Raw genomic sequence first — 25,050 nt, forward strand, 5'->3', positions numbered from 1 at the left:
GACTCGGAAAGGTAGTTTATCATTTATTAAGCCTTTATTAAACACCTCCCTGAAAGGCCCAGGATGACACCAGGACCTTTAGTTAGGACCGAGATGTAAATGCAAGGACAGCACAGACCAAACTACCCGCTCGTTAGTTCAAATCTGACATGGCTCTCCATTCAACCAGAGTCTCATGAACTTGGGAGTACTCCGGCTCATTCTTCCTGAAAAATCTCAAAAGAAAACCGCAACTGGAAACCCAGTTTTCAAAATTGCTTTTAAAGGCCAACAAGAAGTTGGAAGGAAAAGGGGCAGAAGAAATAACCTCTCTGTACATAGTAAGTCTACACAGACTGCCACAGAAAGCCCCTTGTGTGGACGTTACCACCTGCTGAGACCGCTCCCCCCTGCACGGGGAAGGTCGCCTCATAGCTTCTCCTCGGTTTTACCATATACTCCAGAGGTATGTGTGGGGTTTGTTTTTTACATTTATACAGTTTACAAAGCTTGAACCATAAATAACACTTGTGAGATTAACAGGGCTCAGTACCGAGTATGTACATAGCCCCACCATGCATACAGAGCCTTTTTTTAATATTGAAGGAAGGAAAAAAAAAAACCAACTTTCCATCACTAAGCAATATAAATCGACTGTCTAAACTTCTAAGCCCTGACTAAAATACAAGCAGTCATCTCATCCATGGATGCTGTTTCTGGTTTCCTAGCAAATCGAGCACGGCAGTGTAACAAACACCTTGCAGTTCAGGGATATAAAAATATCAGCTTTAAAATCTGAGCTGTACAGTATATACATCAATATTTGCACCGTTAAATTAGGAATACACTTAGGTCTATGAAACACTACATATAAATAGCAAGTCCTTTCGGTCTGTAGCTGGGAGGGATACAATATGTTTACCTGGCTAATAAGGGCTGAAGGAGAACAAGTTCGCCTTACACAATGGAGCACACAGTGTTAGCTAGGTCGTCATGGTGACACGTGCATGCCTCACAAGACACCAGTCAGGACCTGAGCCAACCTGACTGAATTAACGACAAGCACTATTGCTTACAAAGGTGGCTATCCATCTTCTAGCACACGCTCTGTCCAATCACCTGCCGGCAGTTTCTGGAGTATTCTCTTGTGGACTGGAGACTGTAATTGACCTGCCATGGGGGCACGAGACTGTGTTACTATGGCACCGAGACTGGAGAAACCACCCCTTTTGTGTGTTAACCTGGCTGTAAACACAGTGGGGCTCTCATTTATATAGGCCAAGAAAGCACTTTACACTATTTTAGCGACTTTCCTATGACGAATACAAGGTCAAAGTCCAGGCTAAATGACTAAGTTTTAGACAATCTCCCTGTCTACTTGGTTAAGAAATGATACAGTTTTTGCCCCTGTGTCCCTTTTTCTTCTTGGATTTAGTTGTCCTCTGATTAAACTGTGGGGTGGGCAGTGCAGAAGCCGGACTAGAAAGGTCATCCGTATAGTAGGTGAATCTTTGTGGCCGAGGCTGAGGGATTGGCTGTCCAAGAAAATAGCCTTCTTCTTCTGAGTCGGAGGAGGAAGTGGAGGATGAACACCAGGAGTCATCGTCGTCCCCGTAGAGCCCCAGGAACCTGGTCATTCCTGGGTTCTGCAGGGCATAATCCGATGTGGTGTGGGCATACTGGCCGTAGAGGTTGGCATTCTGCATGTATGCTTGGAGCTCCCGGGCGCCCTTACTCTGTATGAATTTCTCATAGTTATCGGGGGTGTACAGCCGAAGTCTGTCCTTGGCGGAGTACTTCCTTTCTGTGACCAGGTTCAGGGCGTTGTCGGACCGCGACTTTCTGCTTCTCCGGTGGCGATGGTGGTGAGGCCTGGATCCCCTCTCTTCAAAGTGATACACTCGTCTCCGAGTCCTTTCACTCATTGGAGGCTGCCGGATTTCGATGTCGTAGCTTCCGTTGTCGATGACGTCATCTGAAAACTTGACCTGCTGTGGTCGGGACTGAGACTTGGATCTTCTGAGCACCGGCAGGTGCACTGGTTTTTCCTCCGGTATAATTTTTTCTGGGCACAGTTCTGAATTCAGACTTTTTAAGGACTCTGCGCTCCTGTGCAGCATGGAAGAATTCAGAGTTCCCATATTGCTCATTTTCTCACAGTCTTCTGCCTCTATCTCCTCGAAGTTTTGGAGAGAGTATAATGATGGCCTTGGCTTGCTTTCTCCGTCCACGGATGCCCCTGCAACAGGACCCAAAACAACGTGATTCTCACCTGTCCTAACATTCTCAAAGCTGTTAAATGTGACCCAGGAGAACATTTCAAGGAAAAGTTACAATAGAAACCTTGTTTCTGCTACTACGGCAACCAAAACATTGTTGCACGGAGCAGCAGAAATGAACGCCTAGCCACAACAGAAGCTAAGAGAGCCCCGCCTCTCATCTGCAGCACGGGTCAACCCCTTCAGCGTGTGTGGTCTTCCTCATCTCAGACTGGGGCCAGCAGCCTGCTCTATGTAGCCACAAGCTATGAACCCAGCTGTACATATCTGCCCAGATGCTGTCTGCGGCTGCTTCTCCCAGTAACTTGAACAGAAAGTAGATGGCCTGGCCAAAAGAGTACAATGAAGCCCTTGAGAGCAGAAGGCTCACCAGCTCCAGGCCTGAATCATCTTGTTAGTTCTTCTCCTTCAGTCCTCACACTACTCCCAGATTGCCTAGTTCCATACCCAAATCCAGGACCTCTGTTACACAGTATGTATGAAGCCAGGAGAGAGGGGGGCTGGGAAGGCTGTGTAACTCCCTGCTTTTTAAAGACAGCCTGCTTTTCAGCCCATAATTCCCAGGGACTGTCAGCTTCTCACCTTCTTAGGTTTTAGTTTTCAGCACTGGGGGTTAAATGAAGGGCCTTGTACACACAACGTGCCCGCTGTTCGTCCAAGCTTCACCTCCAGCCCGCCCCTGCCTTTCACACTTCCATCCAATTCTATGGGGCCGCGAAGGCAGTCTCACCCACCATGCTTCCTAGACTCCCCTTAAGTCTCAGGTCTGATGGGCTGGGAGTTAGAATGGAGCAGTGTCTCTTCCTTCTGGACAAACCACTCTGCGGCAGCAGGCAGCATGTGGCCTTCTCCTGGCTATATTATACCAATATAACAGGCTGGCACTACTTCTGTCTGTCTGGTTTTTTTTTAAGACAGGGTTTCTCTGTGTAGCCCTGGCTGTCCTGGAACTCATTCTGCAGACCAGGCTGGGCTCAAACTCAAGAGTTCCACCTGCCTCTGCCTCCCAAAGGCTGTGATTAAAAGGCCTGCACCACCACTGCCTGGCTTAAAGTACAAGTTACAATGTGGGGGAAAAAAACCTTGGGTGGTATTATTATTATTATTATTAACAACAACAACAATAATAATTTGACTATGTTCTGCCACAGGGCAATCCAGAAATTTTTATTTTTAAGAGTCAAAAATCTTATAACACACTCGGGCTACTCTTGGTATCTTAAGATACATCTGGTATAATCGAAGTTTGGACTATCTAACCAATAATACAGACACAGACTCCCTTACCCATATTGGTCTTCAGGCTTGTGTTCAGAACGTTACACATATGTATTCAGCTACAAGACACATCTGTTTTACTATCTCGTGGCATGCAAAGGAAACACCTTCATTAGCCCAGTTTTAAATAATAATACGCCCCCTACTGGCACTCAGTTGTAACTGGCATATCAGCCTCTTTAACACCCCACAACCCTTGCATGGCCTACCTGTGATGTTGGACAACGCCAGAGAATCCATAGAATCCCGGACACTCTGCTCTGGTTTCAAGTCAGACAGGCACTCCAGGGAGTCTTCATACCACTGGGTTTGGTCATGGTTATACCCCGCAGCACCGTGGTCCAGATCTAGCTCTTGCAGCCTTCGGCTGCTGGCAGGGCCTGGGTGGCTGCCGTAGGCGGAGTCACCCAGCCCGTCTTGGGACTGGGCCCAGTACATATCCGACTGATACTTTTTACTCGCAAGGCTCTGGTGATTCTGCTTTGCCTCCGGCTTATTCGTAACCATGTTGTCGGGTATCCAGTGCTCACTGGCTCTCATGTCCACCTCGCTGGGCGGCTGCTGGAAGAGGTTTTTATCACCAAACTTGAGGAGGAGCTGTGTCATATAATCTTCGTGCTCAGCCCATTCTTCAGGGTCTTCAGAGGCTTCCTGATCCACTCTGGCTTTCCAGAATTCCTCATGAGCAAAGCCCGCTCCCTGCCCGGAGAGGCTCACGTCGTCCAGCTTCCGAGAGAGAGTGTCGTCAGCACTGCCAGAAAGACCCGGGAACTTGTAGTTCAGAGCGGGAGACAGAAGGAGAGACTGCCTGCACTGGTCAGCAGAGCGGCTGCTTCTGCCCATCCTCACACTTCTCCGGGAGTCTCTCGATCGGGCTGACTGGAAGGCAGAGTCAGAGGAATCGGAGGCGTGGATGTCTTCCCCAAGGCTGCAGGTCTTGGAGCAGTAGATCTGACCTTGTTTTGGGAGGAAGGGGCATCCCAGCAAAGAGGCCTTACATTGAGCACAGGAAAAGCAGGCCTCGGTGGCATGCCAATGTTGTCCGTCATAGGTCATCTGGGCATGGTCCACACCTGTTTTTAAAAGGGCAGGAAAACAGTTAGGGGCTGTGCAAAGGTGTGGCCAGGAGGGGACTGTGGGTGATGGAAATGTTCCAGGCTTTGTTTTAAGGCGAGGTCTCGCTGTGTGGTCCAAGCCAGCCATGAACCCAAGTTGGCTGTGAGCGCCGGGGCTGCAGGTGTGCACCACACATCTGGTTCTGTGCTGCCCTGGTCAGGTGTGGGTTACATAGGCTCAGTTAACCTCCCTTATTTCCTTATAGTGTTTTTCAATTTATTTAAAAAATTATCTCTAATATCCATATTGGTAGCCATAACATGGCCATCGATACAGAGCAGAGGAGACTTAAATTGACCAACATGTTCCTCACTGAGGCACCCTTAGATTTTACCACACTCAGAGTAATCTGGTGTCTCATACTTAATGTGTTCAGCGCTGTGGCTTTTGTATTCCTGTGCCTTTTTTGTTGATACTTTCGCTACTGAAGATGGCTTGGGGCATAATGGTTTTTATTATTATTATTATTATTATTTTATCTATATGAGTACACTGTCGCTGTCTTCAGACACACCAGAAGAGGGCATCGGATCTCATTATGGATGGTTGTGAGTCGCCATGTGGCTGCTGGGATTTGAACTCAGGACCTCTGGAAGAGCAATCGGTGCTCTTAACTGCTGAGCTGTCTCTCCAGCCTGGGCCTAATCTTGAAGCATTGTCAAGCACTCCTATATACGTGCACATCCAAACATTACCTAAGTTCTAACCATGGGCAGCCTGCTGTTGGCTAAGAGCTCAGCATTGACTTCCTTATTTTCAGTGAAGTGTTCCAAGCACACCGGAAACAGATATGTTAACAGACTGGCAAAAATGGCATGACAAGTGTCTTCCTAATATATGCCCTGGATTTCATCCCCAACACCAAAAACAAAACAAAACAAAACAAAAAAAAAAAAAAACCTGCCTCAAAGGTTCATGGGAACTTCCTCAGATCATAGCCCCCATTCACTGGCTCTGTGATAGTCAGAATGCAGTAGTCATCTGACAATCACTGAAGGGCCCATGTATTCTAATATGTGTAAACACTTTTCATAAACGTTAAGGAAGCGAGGCTGTGGGTAATCACTGATGGCCACGGCCGTGTGACAGGGCAGAGGCAACTTACCAATATGCTCGCCACAGGTTTCGCAGTACTCCGCGTAGAGAGACTCGAAGCAGCCGCAGCAGAAGGGGCGGCCATCCTTCATGATATATCTCTGCCCTCCCAGGACCGTTTCACATTCTAGGCAGCAGAAATGCTTCATGTGCCAGTGGCGGCCCTCGGCCTCTGTGCACTCGTCCGCAAAAATGATCTTTGAAAAGAAACACAGGAGCGCAGAATGGAGGATCAGTGCGAACCACCTCAATGACAAAGCTCCACCCTGCATGGTGTGTGTGTGTGTGTCCTAGTAGTCGGACAAGGCACACACATCTCTGCCCAACTTCCCTTCCCTTGTCAATCCTTAGCAGATTGATGGCTTCTAAAGAGTGATACTTTCCTACCTGTTTGGTTTGTGCTGGTCTGAAGACTGTATTGCTTTATTTGGTTTTTCAAGACAGCGCTTCCCTATATAGCCCTGGCTGTCCAGAAATCCCTTTGTAGACCAGGCTGTCCTGGAATTCTGAGATCCACCTGCCTCTGCCTCCTGAGTGCTAGGGTTGAAAGTGTGCACCACCACCATCTGGCGAGCATATAAATGGCCTGACCCACTGACTTAGTTATATTGTTTCACTCTTAGTGTTCATTATACATCTAAGAAAGAAACAGTTTCCTCTGCTATACAATGTCTATGTTTGTCTTTCATAGACAGCTACCGATTGGTATGGGCTTCATTTGATTTTCATTTCACTGACAGAGATTAGTCTACAAGAATATAAACTGCCACTGTTGAAAAGGTAAGCTAGATAAACATGAAAGAACCATTTCTTCATGGAGGAAGAATTCACTTGTCATTCTTTTGTTTCTGGGGAAGATTTTGGCAGTATCAGCTGGCCACCCACATGTTGACGGTCAGGTAAATTTTGGTCTCTTTTAACTGAAGTAAAGTGTCTGTGGGCTGAGCACAGAGCTACAGTGGTGTTGTGAGTGTATGAGCAACTGTGCAGTAATCCGACACCACGGGTCAACCTGCACACTAAGGATTTTAAAATTGCTCTACTGCATTGAAGGAGTACATGCATGAGTGATAAGCTTTCTGTGTCAGGCTGAAGAAGACGAAGAAGAGACGGTGAGGAACCCTGGACTGCATCTTGGGATACCAGAAGGACCCAGATGATGAACTGGGAAGTTAAAGCAGGAGGGCTAGAGGGTCAAGGTCATTCCCTACAAGAGTCTGAAGCCAACCTGGGCTACAGAGGGCTCCTGCCTCCAACTTGGGCTACAGGAGGCTCCTGCCTTTTTTTAAGGCTCATATATTCTTAACTTCTAAACTCAATTTTACGCCTTACTTCATCTCTAATCCTTGTATCATATTCCCTCAGCACTATGACAAAAATCAACTCTCCGATGCCTCCAAACGTGGAAATCTAAATAGAGTCCATTGATATAAGCGCTGCTCTTATATGAATGGTGGCTCTTGATCTTTCTATCCACCCCAAGGTGACAGAAGATGCCAGCACCAGGAAGAAAGGTGTTTAAGGGGCTCTCTACAGTATCTTGTCAACTTATCCATAACTTAGTTACTTTAAAATAAGAAGCTCAGTAGACATCACTGTATGTTTCTATTATCCCAACTCTAGGAAGGTGGAGGTAGGAGGGTAAGGAATTGAAGTTTGAGACCTGCCTAGTCTCACGGGACCATTTCAAAAGTACCAAAAACCTTATAAATAACAATAATGTAAGAGGAAGAAATGCCTTTTACACAGTCATTCGTCTTCTGCTATGCCCTCTACTGACCCAGTCCGTCTGTATCTTTGCTGACTGTGTGCAACATGTCTACTACACAGAGTTCTTTCCTTCCTGTGTTTGAGAAACAAAAGATCACATCCTGCATATTACTGTGTGGTGTTTTTCTCTTCCCTGCATTTCAGAGACAGTATCACGGGCAAGCAAAAGCACCCCACTGCCCTCTATGTATTAGCTACATAGAATTCCAGTGAGGATGGGCGGCTTTATCTTAAAAATATCCATACAGAACAAAAGCAGGAGAGCCACATATTTTGCTTAGTTGGGAACAGTGGAATATTGGCCATTGGCTTATTTTTCCATCATTAAGGGGATGAGCTTTTTTTTTGTTTTTTTTTTTTTACCTCGTCACAGGCTGAGCACCGAGGTTTGAGCAGTTCGGCATGGTGCCTGCCACAGTGGATTTTTCCATCCTGATAGAAATAGATGAGGTCGACCAGTAGTTCATTACACGTGAAGCAGACAAAGCAGGATGGATGCCAGCACACTCCAGGACCCGCACGGGAGGCAAACACTGCGACCTCCCCTCCGTTCATCTGCAACCCACACTAGAAACAAAGACTTGAAGTTAAAATGGCCCTTCACCTAAATGACCAGACTTTCAGCCTTTCCCACTTGAAAATAACCCACGGGTTTGTTAGGACAGGGTAGTTAAAACACAGCGATAAAATGAAGACATTTTGACCCCTTACTAAAGGTTCTCAGTAGGAAACACATCCCATAGGAAAGCCTCCATGAATAGGGATTGGCTCAGACACACTGGACAGAGCTAGGAAGAGTGATCAAGTAAGGTAGATCCACGGTTGGATAGCCATTTAATCACCAGCAGGAGTAGACAGAAATTAAAGCTGCCCCCCACTCCAACACACACACACACACACACACACACACACACACACACACACACAAGACACAGTTTCATTCAAAGAGACTGGCTCCTGTGGTCACACAGGCAGACGGTGAGTAAGAAGTCTGTAGGGTGCACATCCACACCAGCCATCACCCTCCACCACTTCCACCAACCTTTTGCCCACCTAGAAGGGGCCTACCTGCTCACACACTGCGTGCATCATTGCTCTGGACAAGAGTTTAATGGTTCCTCTTCCGAGAGCTTCTTTCTTCCTCTGAGCACTGAACACCTGCAATTCCTTCTTCTCCTCTTCGCTTAAAGACTGGCAGTACCTCACCTTCACAGGAGAGAGCGGAAGTGTGTCATGGAGGGCCCTCCCAGACTTTCAAGGAGTCAAACAGGGAGCCTAGCTGCCCTGATTCCAACCCTCAGTTATAACATGGCACGACTGGGCATAGTGACACACGCTTTTCATCCCAGCGTCCCTGACCTGTAAACCTGTAGATCTTTACAAGTTCGAAGCCAGCCTGGTCTATAGATCCAGATCTAAACCCTGTCCCGAAAAGAAAATAAATAAATAAACAAAATGGACCTCCATCTTTAGGAAAGGCACACTATCGGATAGAGCAGGTGTGGCTTACATTTTCTAAGTGTGAACTGATTGCAAGACAGACAGACACCACCTTCCTCAGAAGGCTGAAACTGGCTGTTCTCACATTCTACAGGCCCACAGGTCTTCAATCCTAAAACACACTGAGGTGCCCCCATCCTGCACAAGGTAAGGAAGGCTCCTGATAATCGGTGGGGAGCTGAAAACACTATCAGAGACAACTTGTGGGGAGCTTCCCATTGTGAGGCTCTTCTCTCTCTTAAAAAGAAAGAAAGAAAGAAAGAAAGAAAGAAAGAAAGAAAGAAAGAAAGAAAGAGGAGAGAAAGAGAGAAGCAAAGCTGTATTCTTAGGGTGTGTTTTTCGGAGAGGTTCAGTCAATGAAGAGCTGGGATTTCGGAAAGGCCCCTTGATGCTTGACTGTTTATTTTCTCTTTTACTAATTAGCTTCCCTCCTGCTACTTTACCTCGTTATCGTGTGGTGGCAACTGGTACAAAAGCTGTTTAATCCGGTGTTTCTCTCCAGGGCTGTTAACGTAAGGAACCTTTTCCTCTGGCAAGCATGCGAAATAGAGCTGGATCTGGGGAAGCAGAAGCAGCCCATGAGGCCTTCGGTGCACAGAAGGAAGGGCTGAACCGCCTGTCTTTACCCTTCCCTCCTTCCTGGGCTTGGGCCTCCTGCAGTTAATGAGGGGACCAGCTGAGCTAACTCAGCAGCGTGCAAACCTGCATCTGCTAGCATCCTCTAGCACCCAGCTGCTAAACTGCTCCTCAGGAATGCAATTTGTAGTGACAATTAAGGGCGCCGTAAATTATGCGCCATCAAATGTGTACATTTATGGTTACTCATCCCCAGCCTTGCAGAGGTCAGCTGGGGGATCAAGGGATAGCGCCGGGGTGAATTCTGTAAATGGCCACACAGGCTGTGTGACAAGATCCAACACCCAGCCTCTAAACAGACAGACTCAATGTTTTTTTTTTTCTCTCTGCAGTCTACGGTTCTCTCCAGTATCAGTGTGAATGGCTGTGGTATTTACAGCATCCCCAAGGAAGCAGGAGAAGGGAGATGCTGGGCTAACCTTAGCTACTTTGTTGTCTTTTAGGACCATCCCCTGCACTGCTGAGATGGAACCAAAGGCATTCAAGTAGAAAAAAAAAAAGATTAGGGATCTGGGACTTGTCTACTAGCAGCAGGTCTGCAAACACACACCATCCAAGGATACAAGGGATCCTCTCCACAAAATGCCACTTCCCTGACTGCTACACCAGCATACCTTTCCTTCCTGCAGTTCTAGAGGCTTTTCTGTTACCTTACTGTTACCAGCCAATTACACACTGGATCTTGAATGTATAAAGGTCGATCGGTCTCTCTCTCTCTCTCTCTCTCTCTCTCTCTCTCTCTCTCTGTCTCTGTCTCTGTCTCTGTCTCTGTCTCTAAGACTGACTTATTATATATATATATGAATACAATGTAGACACACCAGAAGAGGGCACCAGATCCCATTACAGATCATTGTGAGCCACCGTGTGGTTGCTGGAACTTGAACTCAGGAAGAGCAGTCAGTGCTCTTAACCACTGAGCCACCTCTCCAGCCCAAGATACGCTATCTCAAAAGGGATTCCTTTCCACCTCCCAAGAATGGTAACTCCCAGTCAGGCACGGAATGGGTGGCATCTTCTATTTTGAAGGATAACTTTGCCTGTACAGGATCGACCAACGGGTTTTGATAACCTCACCATAAGGACATTGGGAGATAAAAATAGGCACGCAAATGGAAACAAAGGGAGCAGCACAATGTTGCTTCTCTAATCTCCACTGTACTTATCAAAGGCCATGTTTATTGGCCACACTGCACCCCTCTTCCATAAGGAGCGTTGTGGAGCACTGGCCTGGAGGTGGCCTTTTATTTCCTTCGGTTCTACTGAAGCTTTGAAACAGGTACTCGTGGTGCACACCTTTAATTTCAGCCCTTGGGAGGCAGAGGAAGGCAGACCTCTGAGTTCTTTGCGTTGGAGGCAAGCCAGGACACAGTGAGACCCCATTTCAAAGGACCAACACCCCTCCCCCACCCCTGACCATCAAAATATCCTAACCAGGAACATTTCTCTTCCCCATAGAGTGACTCGTGAAAGTTCCATCAGGAACGCCTGTGGTGTCCTGCATTCCCATTAATCACGATGGCAGAAACAGGGCATTGCTCGGGGCAGCAGATCCAGGAAGACAGGAAGCTTCTACTGAAACCAAACCAGACCTTAGAAAGCAAAGCCAGCCAGGGAGAAGAGAGGTTCCACACTTCCCTGGAAAGCCAATCGAAGAAGGCAGTTTGCTTCCTACCTGCTCAGGCCTGAGGCCCGGTGGGACCCAGGCATACTCTTCCAGGGCGCACCCGGAATCGTCGTCTGATGTGGAACTTCTCTGGCACCCAAAGGCCAGTTTGCTCATTTTGGGCTCCATCTCCAAAGGCATAATAATGAGGTTCAAAACTCTGGCTTCTCAGTCACAGGACATCCAAAGACAGTGGCTGTGGGTGACACAAGGAGACACAAAGTGTTAAAAAAAAAAAAATCCTTCTCTACCAAGAGCTTCTAGTTAGTAGGGTTTACACATCTATGGGCTGCTCAGAGAAAGTGACCAAACACCTGGAGTTGCTAACTTCAAACAATTAGGAAGTGGCCACCTCCATCAGCTCAGTACCAAAGAAAACGGGCCACCAAGCTAGCGTTCTCAGTTGCCTACAAAACATGCTTCTTGCTTATGATTTACCTGGTAAGGAAACTGCTCTGCTTGACTAATTTACCTACAGAGGAGATCCTTCGAGGTGTTAGGAATTTAGAAGTGCTGGGAACTGGGCTCTCTCTGCCTCACCAGGCTGCAGAGACCTTGCTGAGTTCCCCCCATTTCCTAAGCAAGTTTTCCAATCAGGGCAGCAGAGACAGCTGAGCGCGTGGCCCTGACGAAAACGGCACAGTTTAAACTTCTAATCCTTGACATCAAACCTGACCCACAGACTGGAAAGGGCAGGCAGGCAGGCAGGCAATCCCCTCAACAAACAGTGAAGGAGTACGGAGTTCGCTCGCAGGTCCAGCTTGGTGACTTGAGAGTTTAATCTCATTATAACCAACGTTTAGCAATGCTTGTTGAGCGCGAAGTGGAACCAGCCCCACCACTGGTCAAAGTGGTCATTGGTTCAGCATTAAATCTCTGAATAGAGAGCTTCCAGGGACTAAGCCACTACCCAAAGACTATTCATGGACTGACCCTGGGCTCCAACCTCATAGGTAGCAATGAACAGCCTAGTAAGAGCACCAGTGGAAGGGGAAGCCCTTGGTCCTGCTAAGACTGAACCCCCAGTGAACGGGATTGTTGGGGGGAGGGTGGTAATGGGGGGAGGGTGGGGAGGGGAACACCCATATTGAATGGGAGGGGGAGGAGTTAGGGGGATGTTGAAATGGAAACTGGGAAAGGGAATAACATTTGAAATGTAAATAAAAAATACCCAGTTTAATAAAGATGGGAAGGTAAAAAAGAATCTCTGAATAGGAAAGCTGTCTCAGAAATAGGGCACTGAAGGTGTCGAAGAGTGGTCCTGAGGCTGAGGTGTCGGCTTGGTTAGCACCGTGTGTGTTATCCCCTTTCCTTTCTGGTTCTTAAAAATCATCCCTCACTCATGAGGCACTAGGGAAACAAGAGCCTTCACGACTCCAGTTTTCTTTAAACGTTTGGATCTCGATACAGTTTAGTATAAAGAAGTTTGTGTGTTGGGGGGTGGGAGAGATGGCTCAGCAGTTAAGAGCTCTGGCTGCTCTTCTAGAAGACCTGGGTTCGAGTCCCAGCACCCACATGGCAGCATAACCGTCTAGAGCATAACCGTCTAGGGATCTGGCACCTTCAAACACACATGCAGGCAGAGCACCAATGCACATAAAGTAAAAATTAATTAAGTCCTTTTTAAAAAATGGAATGGGTACAATCCAGTCACGTTACAGAGAGGGCTCAAAGATGGCAAACGACTCTTGTTCAAGAGTTAAAGCCTAATCCCTCTGACTTGAAATCCTAACCAATCCCAGCCCGAGGTAAAATGATGTGTCAGCAATTCTCAGTGCAGCACTAAACAATGTTGGGGGTTGGGGGCGAGGGGGGGGGCGGGGAGGTCTCTTATTAAAATAAATACATGGCTACTGAAATACCCGAGGACATTTTAAACTTCAGACTTTAGAACGGCTCACACAGGGTTAGAGCTCTAAAGCACCCGCCTCGTGGCTGCAGCTATTCCTGCGGGAGAAACGGTGACTCAGCGAGTTACCGCCTCCGCCGGTAAACCAGGCTTTCATCCACCGACAGAATGGGAGGCGGCCTCATTTCCGAGTCCACTGTGGCGAGGCTATCACCTTCTGACCCAGTCACGGCACACAGGTGCAGACCATTCACGTCTTAGGAAAGACGCTAAACAGAGGTGCATTCCTCCACCCCCTCAATAAAAGGGGATGTGTTAATGAAAGTCAGAAGACAGCTTGGGTCTTTCCCTTTTGCCCCGAAAGATCCGCCCCTCCCCTAACCCCACCCCCACCCCCGTGTGTGTCCAAGGAAGAGGACTAGAGATTAAGACTTTAATTAGTAACTCATGGGCTCTCTCACCAGGAGAACTGGTACTTTCAATGCCGTTTAACCAGCATTTTGAAATGGGAGCATTTGTCTGTTACCAAACCTAGCTGGGGGTGTGGGGTAGGAGGAAAATAACAATATAAATATTAAAAAAGAACCCAAAAATTAAATGTTACTTTGTTTTCAAAACTAGAAAAGTAAAAGCTCAAGAAATTATGACGGGGGCTGGAGGGATGATGGCTCAGTGGTTAGAGCACTGACCGCTCTTCCAGAGGTCCTGAGTTCAATTCCCAGCAACCACATGGTGGCTCACAACCATCTGTAAAGAGATCCGATGCCCTCTTCTGGTGTGTCTGAAGACAGCTACAGTGTACTTATATATAATAAATGAATAAATGTTAAAAAAAAAAAGAAATTATGACGGACTATGTGTGTTCCCCTAAACCAAAGACCCTGAATCTCTTTTTACAGCTGTACTCTAGGAGAATGTGGGGTGCGTCCCTACCCTGATGGAGGTGGACCATGTGATATGGCCACCATCCTCCCCAACTAGTCACTTGGATGCAGTGGCCTCATTTTAAACTTCAAACTCTCACAGGTGCATTCCGGCCTTTCAACAAACTACCCTGGAGGCTTCTTCTTTTTTTTTTTTTTTTTTGACAACACAAATGGTACCGCAATTGTAGGAAAACAAGAGAGTCACTTCCATCCCAACGATAGCTCCAGATTTACTGGTGGTGTGGCCACCGTCCCTGCTACCCTTAGCATTACACTATTTAAATGCAGTCTGAAGCAGGGTGACCTGGGAGGTGTCTCAACGCATACTGAGCCGTAGGGCCAATTGTCTAGAGGCATGAGATTGAGGAGCCTTAGAGCCAGGCTCTCACCATCTGGGTGAGAAGCAAGCTGGAGTTTGGCAGAGTTGGTGTACTTTTTCAGGGATTATCATGGGAGTGATCCCAGCAGCCCAAGCCACAGGAAATGGTAACACTTCCCCGCCCCTCCTTTGTTTTTTCTCACCCCACTCTCTTGAAAACTAGCTGGTTACTTTCACCACTTAAAAAAGACACCCCCCCCCCACCATCCTGCAGCTGTATGAGGCTTCCCCATCATCGTATAACTGTCAGGAGGACATCTGACCCAAGAGGCTTTCTTCTTGGGAACCAGGTGGAGACACAAGGACAGACAGACAGGCAGACAAGCAGGCAAAACACCAGATGGCATAAAATTTAACAAGAAAAAGAAAAAACAAAACAAAACAAAACTAAGGAGGTAAGTGACAACCCCTTAGGAGCCCGGATGTTAAGTAAATGTAGCCAATGTGATAGATAGGAATGGATCCAAATTCTATTGTGTATGTCCCTTGATTCTTTCTCATTCTTTCTCGGCAGCCTGTGGGTAAATTCATGGGATTGATCCTGTGGCTGGTGAGCGGTTTTCATTTTGAGCACAGTGAAAAAAGTTCTCATGCTTCGGAATTCCAGAAACAGCGGGTAGAATCCAGCTGGGTGACCTAAAAACCCGCTGTTCACCAGGAACGAGGGTAGACTGGGGTCATCCCTGTGTAGGAGCTGTAGTCCAGGGTCCGGTCTTTGGACCTCTGATGTGTTAGTGCCTTTCAAGTTTCCTGCAGGTGCTTTTCTCCTGGTTGCCATGGTTTTTGTTTCTTTTCTGTTATTTTCAAAACAGGGTCTCGCTAGATAGCTGCAGCTGTCCTGAAATTTGCCCTGTAGATCACACTCAAACTCACACAGATCCACCTGCCTCAGCATCCCGAGGATTGGGATCAGAGGTGTGTGCCACCATCCTGGGCTGGGTGTGGTCATGCTTTGCTTCCCATTATGGTTGTCTGCCAGTATGAGGCCTTACCCTTTAGTCCATGACCAATGACTTTGAAATCTTTAAAGTCTTTCGCTTCCAGTATTCTGTACGTCAGGCACAGCTTGAAAGTGCAAGCTGTGTTACAGTGAGGACCTGGGTGTTACAGGGAGGACCTGGGTGTTACAGGGAGGGCCTGTGTCCCTCTGTTGGTGCGGGAGTCACTGAAGGCATTCAGGACTCGAAGGTGTCAGTCAACCCAGAGGGCAGCTTTACTCTTGTTTTTCTCTGCTAAGTTTGGTCACTGGCCATCATTTTCCTTTCTACTCCACTTGGGACAGCTAAGGGGGCCGTGTTCTGATGTCTAACTAACTCGGCCTTTTGCCTTTGTTCCTCTAGAGCAGTGCTTCTCAGCCTTTCTAATACTGTACTCTTTAATACAGTTCCTGATACCATGAAATTATTTTGTTGATACTTTATAACTGAGATTTTATTACTGATGTTATGAATTGCAATGTCAACATCTGATATGCAAGATGTGTGACCTGAGACCCCTGTGGGGGTTGTGACCCACAGGTGAGGACAGCTGTTCTAGAGCCTTTTCTAAGTCGGCAACATTCAAAAGTTCCAGAACCAGTGGTGTAGAAGGTGGCATCCCTAGAAAACAGATTCTCCCCAAGAATGGTACTGCTCAGACTGCCAAGAACTGCACATCCAGGCAGGACACTTTACTCGTGACACCATGGGCAGGGCAGGGCAGTAGGGAAGGAGAAAAGAGCCACAGAGTGATCCTGGCTGTCCAAGAAGAGTGGTATTAAAAATCATGACCAGGAAAGAGAAAGAAGTCTGGGAGGGCACCTAGCTCCTAAGGAAACCAGCACAGGAAAGGAAAGCGAACCAAAGTAGCCGGAAAGGGGGAAATGAGTCCCATGTTGAGATTGTAAAGTTCAACAGTGGGAGGGCAACTCAGAAGCGGAGGGAGGACTGGAGGGAGTCAGGAGCCTCAGAAGGTTATAATTGTGTGAGCTTTGCTGTGGTTTCTAGTAGTCACCATTCTCTTGGACCAACCTACCAAACCCCATCAAGTTATGCAAATTTAACACAGTATGCAAATATCAAACAACTGTCAGGGGGCAGGAGGGGTGGCTCGGCAGTTAAGAGCATGGGCTGCTCTTCTCTAGAGGATCTAGGTTCAATTCCCAGCACCCCATGTGGCACGTCACAACTGTCTGTAACTCCAGTTCCTGAGAACCCATGGCACTGGGCATGCCTGTGGTACACATACATGTGCATGCAGGCAAAGTACCCACACACCTAAATCTTTCCAGTATCTGTCGATGTTTTCATGACCTTGCAGTCTAAGATCGTATCACTGATTGTCAATCCTCCCAATCGATCTCCACACTGGCTGCTGTGTGAAGATGGCTGTTAATAGTATAGGATCCTTATGAGGCTCTTTAATTACCTGAACAGATAATGGATCTGTGAAATCACTGGGCTGAAATTCCTTAGGTGCCCCCTGCTGCTAAGTGCCACCCTTTGAGCCTCAAACATGAACAGACCTCTTTGTTAATCTGCTTGTTAACAAGACCCTGGCGCACTGAGGATGTCACCCCACGTTCCTTATTCTTTCAAGCTAAACACACAGGTCAAATAAGGGTAACTGAGGACAAATGTGGTAGCATGCAAGTCTGCATACTTCTGTCCTCAAAATATACACGTCTCCTTGCTTAGACCCTTACTTTAAAAATGAACCCAGAGTGAGCAAAAGTTGGAGTCAAGATTTGAAGGTCCCAGCAAACACACACAACGTGATGATTAATGTTTTCAAACACATGCAAAGAACAGTCAGTGCCTGTTGCCCACAGAGACAAAAGGCACTGCTAACATAACCCAAGTCGGCGTTATTTGTAGTGGAAGACCACGCGTAACCAACCCATCGGAAGGTTGCTAATGCAAACTAACTTCCCTATTTAAAGCACTACTTCACGCCAGCAATCGGTGGCATTTGGACATTTGCCACTGGGTATTTTCCAGGTAAACCTCCACCCAAACTCGCCCATTTCCCCAGCTGTTATGGGCCACCAGTTGCCAAAACACTATGCAGTTTTTCTAAGAGGGAATGTGTAACTCTTCGACAGCATTCTAACTTCACTCGAGTACATTCCGGGGCAGACTGCTTAACAAAAGGAGGAAATTCCATGACAAGGCATGGTGCTTTGCCAGAGACACACTTCTGGGGAGATCTAAGCCTGCGTACTGTGGCCTGTGACAAATCACGCAAAGCCATGTCTACCAACACCATCAATTTCCAGTGGGAGACACATTTTCTCAAAACTGTGTTCCCGTCAATCTCTTACTGATTCTTTTTTTTTTTTTTCCGAATTTCTATTTTCGGCAGCGGCCCAAGGAAACGTCGGCCAGACCTGACTCCAATGTACACAGAGACTCGGGTTTCACCCCCGTCACCTGTTGGCTCCAGAACAACATCCCCTTTGTGAAACTTACAGCTCTCACCGGCCGCGCTTTCCGAGAAAACACTTCCATAAAGTATGCGACAAGACTCGAGTTGTGAAAGAAACTCTACACACCGCCCACTTTATCTGCACACGGCTTAGCCCGAGCTTTAAAGACCCGGCTAGGAGGAAGGATGTCACCGGTTTCAGGGACACAGCGGCAGTGAGCACCGCTGGGCCACCCAGACCCTTGGGCAAGCAACCTCGGTCCTGCGCCAGGGAGGCGGCGGCCTCTCCCGCCGCAAGGGGGCGCCTCGTCCCAGTCTGCCGGACGCCCCGGCAGCACTGCGGAGGCCAGCGCCCACCCCGCGCTCCTGTCCCCGCGATCCGGTCCCTTCCACCGGGCGACAGTCCCTTCCACCGGGCGACAGTCCCTGCCCCGTGCCCGCATCCAGCAAGCACTGCGCGCCTGTCCACCCAGCGACCCAGACCCCGACCCGGACCTGGTCCCCCGGGCGCACAGACCGTTTGTGTTCGCCTCCGCTCCGTGCTCCACCTCCAGCTCGGCTCCGGCTCGGGGCCGCCGGTTGCGGTCGCTCCGCTAGCTTTCCAGGAACTGTCACGCTGACCGTCCTCTGGCAGGTGTCCACCCGGGCCCGCCCGAGCACGGCATTCCTAGAAAAGTTACCCAGACGCCGGAGCTCCGCCGCCCGCCGCACTCCATCCCCGGTGGCACAGAACTGTGGCCAGCGCGCTGCAGACGCCCCTGGAAGCTTCTGTAAACTTCCCCCGCCCGCAGGTGCACGCGAGTGTGCGAGGGGGCGGTGCTGAGCCTCGAACTCACGGCCCCACACGCTGGGCTGGGGAGGAGCTAGGCTGGGCTTTACACCCCCAGCCCCACAGGGCTACAGCAATACACGAATCATCTCTAGGCTGTCCATAACAATGCCAGCAAATGGCGCGTTCCACCCAGTTCTCACTTGGAAAGGCTCATTAGCATACGAATTCTCCCCCTTAAGACTTTCTCGCATTTAAAAGCAATTCCTGCGGCTTAGAGCCGGAGATTTGTTTTTATCAGTAAACGGGGGCAAAAGCAAAGCAGTCAGGCACACGGTGCACTTAGGGAACTAGGAAGAGTTTTTAACTCCCATCCTAGAAACACAAGAAAACGCCCCACCGCACGTCCCTGCTAATCTTGTTTCTGTGCTATTTATAGGGGCTCTCAGAGAGGAATTTGACTTCAGCTGTCGGCAGAAAGGGCTCAGAGAAGCAAAAACTGGACCTCAAAGCGAGCCCAGGAAGCAACGACAATTAGTAATGATCATTAGGAATTAGGAATCAGGAGAATCCACATTCTAAGCTACAAGCTTTAGTTGGGGTAACAGCTGAGGGGTGAGGGAATGCCAAGAGAAGGGTAAAGAACAAGCCTAAACCTAGGTGCTCCAGCCTCCGTAAAATGCTATTGCATAATCGCTCCTCGAATGCCACCAGTTTCTACTTCTAAAGCCGTACAGTGATTTTTTCACCATATATTTATTTATATAAGAGAACAATAGCCTATTGTAACTGATTTAAAAATACGCAGGTTGCCATAAATAGATCCCTCAAATAAATAGCTGCGCGGCCAAACCCTGTCATCTCTGATGCACTGTGAGGCAGCGAGGACAAGCTGGGTTTTTTAAGTTGCCAGTTTTTGTTTTTGTTTGTTTGTTTTTAAGTGATAGCGACCAAAGGGTCCTGGCTCTGTTAGAGTAGGTTAGAAACACTACTGCTACAGACATCACAAACCGTTATTTTGCGATTCAAGTGGATTCAAATTTTCCAGAAGAATCCCAGAGAACAAGAGGTCCCTCTGGCCCGAGGACATGGGAGTTTGTGGGAAAACGTCTAATGGGCCCATTTCCCTGTGGATCTGTGAAACTCACCAGTGAGAGTTGTATCTGAGTCAGACTGCTCTTTAACTCGTGGCTTTTGTCAAATTTTACTATTTTATTTTTGGACAGAGTTTTCCATACTGTCTAGGCTGACTTCAGACTTGCTGTGTACCCTAGCCGGGCCTCCCAAGTGCAAACCACCACACCTGTCTCAATTTCCCCTTTTCCTACTTCGTTCTGTTTGACCTTCTCAGAGAACACATCAGCTAAAGGCATCCTTAGAACAAATGCGCAACCAGTCAACAGACTTTGACATCACCCTCTAAACTGGCACGCCAGTAAGATACAGACTATAGGGCCAGGCTGACCCTTTTTAACAAGGGCTCTTAGGGGAGAGTTAACTTCACACTGAATGTTTGGAGGCACAAATACTCCCACCACATCCTGTGGCGAGGCTTATCTGTATTAAATGTAGCCACTGTGGTGGTGTTACAAGGTAACTACTTGTAAATACCGTTTGCTACATTCCCAACAGGTAAGATCAACTTCTCTATTGTGTTCCTGCCAGGGAAGCAGTTTGGGGACACTTAGAAACTTCCTACTAGCTTTCAATGTGAATGAAGCGGACTTTCATTCTGGTCTGCAAGGCACTGCGGTTGTCAACAGTGAACTTAGGCAGATGGGAGCAATAGCCCCCAGCTGGTGTCCTTTTGTTTCAGCTAGGTAGAATATTCAGTTATTTGAAGATCACACTTTAGGGGGCTGAGAAAGGAAGCTCAGAAATTCTCAGGGCTTAGCTTCCTCCATCCCGGTCTCTATTCCATAGTCATTTCCAAAGAGAGGGTCCCCTCCCCCACCTACTCCTCAAAAGCCTCGCCCTCTCCTTTGGCCTCACAATACTTAGCACTGCCTGGCACTGTGTGCCTATTTAGTCATTGTCTTATTGTGTTCTGCTCTTCGGGGACTTCCGGTGTTCACTCCCCTGTTCTGGTTAATTGTGCCTAGTGCATAGCGGTACGGTGCACTGAGCCCCAGTGAAGTCAATGTATGATTCTCAAACGGTCTTCTCTGGTCCATATCTTATTCAAGTAACTTCATTTCTAAACTTAAGCAGTTGTCCTAAGGGTGGGGTTGTTTTAGGAAAACAAATGTACCAAGGGCAGGGAAACAAAGAGCCACTATTTTGTCAAAAGCCAGCTAGCCTTATCTTGTCTGGTAGAAAGCGATAAAGGAAGCAGGTCGTGGTGCTAGTTCCCAATGGTGACCTTGGTTTCTTTTGTAACACATTTCCCTGGGCTGGGAAGGTGGCTCGCTGGATAACTTCCTTGTTGCGCAAGCACAAACATCCTAGCGTTCCTACCATCGGTGCAGGAAGCTAAGTGTGGCTGTGCACATCTGTAACATCTGCTGAATCTGTAAGAGAGACTGAGGGCCCTAGGCGTTCACTAACCAGCCAGTCTGGTGGAGACCACAAGCTCTAGGTCCAGTGGGCGACCCTGTCTCAGAACTAAGGAAGACAGCAATAAAGGAAGACAACCAGTGTCAGCTTTTGGCCTGTACGTGGTCATACATAGGTGAGGGGACCTACACATACACACACACTTGCATGTGTGCATACATAACACAAACGCACATACAAAGAGAAGCAAAATACAGACTTCCTCCTAGACCGTATTGCTTTTGATTTTTGAACATTTTAAAAGCACCGGTAATGAACTATCAGTGATCGGGATGAATACATTTCTGAAACTGGGGTAACGGTTTCATTATACCTTCTCATCCGTTCACCTAACTGTGGGGGGCAGCTGACAAGCAAGTATGGCTGTGGTCTTCAGCGAGGTCGTGATACAGGACAGCAATTTGGTTTTCACAATGTACGGAATCCCCGAACCGTACGTTTGTAGAATGAGTCCCAATTCTTGTTCCGATCAAGGAGCCAAGTGCTGGAGGAGTGACTGCAGCTCTCGATCTGTCTTATCTTTGCAAGTTGGTACCAAATGCTTCCGTTGTGGCTTGGTAGACCGCTGAGCATTGGAAGTTCTTATTCCCATTAGCGAGCCTCCTCCTCGATAGGGAAGGGCTGGAAGGCAGGTGGCAAGGTCCTTCTGGAGTGAGGGGCATTATGGGGGTTTATGATAAGTTTCAGCTTCACGAGGTCTCCAATTACTTTCTTTACCCTTTGATTATATTTAAAGCATCATGATTAGAGAGCACTGGTTCTCCAACAGTTTCTACACTCCGTCCCATTGTATTTACGACTCCAAACCTCTCAGCCACCCATCCCCCACCCTCATCCCCACCTCAACCAGTGGGGCCATCTTCACTTCAAAGTACCCTGGCCTGTTCTCTCAGCAGGTACTTGGCCAACACTGGGATAGATCCCAGTCTCTAAGGCTAGCTTTTATTGACGGTGAGCTTCCCATCTCTAAAATGCCTGTGTCTGGGGAAGGTCAATTTTAAAGCCTCTGGGCAGGGAGGGGAGGTGGGACACAGCCATTTGTTTTAAATAAAACAGATCTTTTGACGCAGATCCAGATAAGAGTGCCGTAGCTCTGAGCAAGTCCCAGCCCACATGCCCGGTCTTCCACATCAAGCTGCTGCCTGTTCCAACACTCTATCAGCTCTCCTGTGTTTTTATCCAGGAGGCTGAAGGCTGGTCATGACGCCAACACCAGATAGCTGCTTGCAGCTGTACTGTCTGGGGACCTCAGCCCAAGCCCGGTGACGAATTGAGATCTGCGGTACTTAGGGGATGTTTGCTCAGGAAGCAGCTAGTTAGGCTAGCAGGAGCAGCCTCTGCCTGCTCTTCCCTTCACTCCCAACTACTCTCAGGCACTCTCATACCCGGAGCTATGTTGGATAAACAAACTTGTGTCCAGTATATATATGAGAAGGTTGCCTCAGAGTCTGACCTTCAACCTTCTCAGCTTCTTCAGGTCTGGGGTTTAATACAAACATCTTTCAACTCCACTACTGGAAAACTACCAACATGGGAAAACATCAAGGAGGAACCTTCTAAAAGGAATTGAACCTTCTGAAAGGCATTGAAAGGGCTGTACCATGGCACCATATTTAAAATACATTCAGGTGTCAGGGCTACAGTGTTTAACTGAAAACTTACAGTACACGCACAGCAAAATATTGACAGCATGTAATGAACAAAATGCTCTTTTTAGGGGGAGGGTAGAGCCATTTCAAACTACCACGTTCAGATTCTATTTATAACATAAGTAAGCTGTCCAGAGTGGAGCAAGAAGAGCGCTGGTGGCCTGTGTCGCCCCAGTGCTGTCAATCAGGACAGTCAGTTGAGGGGCACTGAAGGAGGAATAGCTTTAGACCAGGCTGAGCCACCTCAGGCTGGGGAACAAAGACACCCCGGGGAAGGGGGAGGCACCTGGAAGTGTGACCAAATGCACACCCAGGGTGTGAATGGCTGTGCAGCCACCACAGAGACACAAGATACTCCAGGTCAGTGGGGAGCCACAGATCCTTCCAGAAACTGGCAAAGCCATCTATGTGTTCTGGTTAGACATGGGGGTGAAAGAAACAGGGCCAGGAACCCAGAACAGCAGGTGGGAAGAGTCAGAAAGGCCCACAGCAGTCAAGACAGGGGTGGCAGGGCCTCCCTCATCTGAGGAAGTTTTATGGGGGCTGGACAGGACACAGGGATGAGGGGTGGCCCAAGTGAGTCAGTGCACTCCGGGTGGCTTGTTTGAGAGGGAACGGAAGCTGACCCTGACATAAATTCTTCACTTCAAACGACAACAGGAAAGTCAGAGAACACAAGGCGACCAGAGGATTTACATTTCTAAACTGAAATGCTCTCATGTTTGATCACCTTCAAAATATAATGATACCTAGGTGCTGGAGAGATGGCTCAGTGGTTAAGAGCATTGGCTACCCTTGCAAGAGGACCCAGGTTCTAGTCCCAGCACCCATGGGGCAGCTCCCAACCATTGGTAATTTTGGACCTAGGGTTTCTTACCACCTCTTCTAACCTTGGAGGACACTGGACCTGTGAGTGGTGCATATGTGTACATGCTTTACATACATGAGGTAAAATATCCATATATATATAAAATATATGTAAATGTTATATACATATATATACATAAAATGAATTATAATGCTTACACTACACAAAGAAAAGAGCTCAAGTCCATCACTGTGAAATAGATCCCCACAAAATAGATGCCCATAATCTTCCAATTAGGAGAGTCCGTGAACACAACCTACCCTACTGAGTACCAGGGCAGCGGTCCAAATGGTGAAGTAGTGGTGGTGGTTGGTATGGTCTGCAGTGCAGCTGTGTTCAAATGAAATACCAAAGGCATAGTGTTTCGTGGCAAATTTTAGATTATAGAACGTTTGGTTTATGTGCTACTTGTTCAAATCAGTTTTGTGTATCCTCTGTTTCTGTCTGCCTCTTAAACTCCGCACCAGCTAAGAGAGTTGAAAGTGCCGGCGGGCCAGCTTTGAACGTTTTAACTGGATGCCATAAGTAACCAAGTTATTTTCAGAGGGGCACCAACAAAGAATTATTTCAGGCAGCCCAAAGCCTCTTGCCAAGAAGAAAGGTTCAGCTGAGCATGCTACAGTGTTTCTTTATCTTATCTGAGATCCCGCCCCCCTTTCTGCAACAGTGGGAACAGAAAGGGTGATCTCGCATGGGAGACTGGTTTAAGAGCTGTGGCTGGCCTGATGCTCTCAGATCGCACTTAGTTCTAGATAAGTAACTGTCTTTGACCAAGTTACTTTGGCATTTCCTTTCTGCCTGTGTTCATCTGGACCTTCAGTTTCTCCAGCACTGAGTTTGCATTAAAAGTCTGCAAAGTCCTGTTGTTTCTGTTTGATGATCTCTGGCCTGGTCCTTCAGATAAGCTGCCTGGCACACAGTAGCTCCTGATGAGTGCGAATACTTTGCTTGCTCCTGTGTGAGCCTCCATAGAATGACTTGGGACCTTGTCCACTAAGTATTCGTATATTCCTTCGTAAATCTGCTATTCTTTACTTGGGATGTTTACGAAAAGTGAGTGCTGGGGTATGGCTCACTGACGTTACTGCTTGTTATGTGTGAGTCTTTGTTTTATCCCTAGAACGGAAAGGGGAGGAGGAAGAGGAGGAAGAGGAAGAGGGTAGAGGAGCAGGAAGAGAGGGGGAGGAAGAAGGAAAAGAGGGAAGAAGAAGAGGGAGAGGAAAAAGAGCCATCCTTGGGTCCCATATGGTGACAAGAAAGATGGAGTTCTAGCAAGAAGAGCTGTCCTTTGGCCGTCACAGACACCAAAAGTAAATACATCAAAAAATAA

At 47.8% G+C, this 25,050-nt stretch overlaps 1 protein-coding gene across 5 annotated transcripts in view; it reads right to left on the reverse strand.

Annotated features, from left to right (window-relative positions):
* Nucleotides 1–25,050, reverse strand: part of Prickle1 (prickle planar cell polarity protein 1) — a 95,995-nt gene continuing 70,945 nt past the window's right edge. For 4 of the 5 annotated variants that reach the window (XM_006242213.5, XM_063263654.1, XM_063263655.1 and 1 more), the window contains 7 exons: nucleotides 11,329–11,515; nucleotides 9,461–9,574; nucleotides 8,586–8,723; nucleotides 7,881–8,084; nucleotides 5,758–5,944; nucleotides 3,746–4,609; nucleotides 16–2,218 (listed from right to left, as the gene is read on the reverse strand). In XM_006242213.5, coding sequence (XP_006242275.1) covers nucleotides 1,362–2,218; nucleotides 3,746–4,609; nucleotides 5,758–5,944; nucleotides 7,881–8,084; nucleotides 8,586–8,723; nucleotides 9,461–9,574; nucleotides 11,329–11,460 — 2,496 coding nt within the window. In that variant the 5' untranslated portion in view covers nucleotides 11,461–11,515 and the 3' untranslated portion in view covers nucleotides 16–1,361. Of the gene's footprint in view, nucleotides 2,219–3,745; nucleotides 4,610–5,757; nucleotides 5,945–7,880; nucleotides 8,085–8,585; nucleotides 8,724–9,460; nucleotides 9,575–11,328; nucleotides 11,516–18,395; nucleotides 18,969–25,050 lie in introns of those variants that run through there. The other variant, NM_199396.1, reaches the window with a different exon arrangement.

Source organism: Rattus norvegicus, chromosome 7 (assembly GCF_036323735.1).
Source record: "Rattus norvegicus strain BN/NHsdMcwi chromosome 7, GRCr8, whole genome shotgun sequence".
Taxonomy (NCBI): Eukaryota; Metazoa; Chordata; class Mammalia; order Rodentia; family Muridae; genus Rattus; species Rattus norvegicus.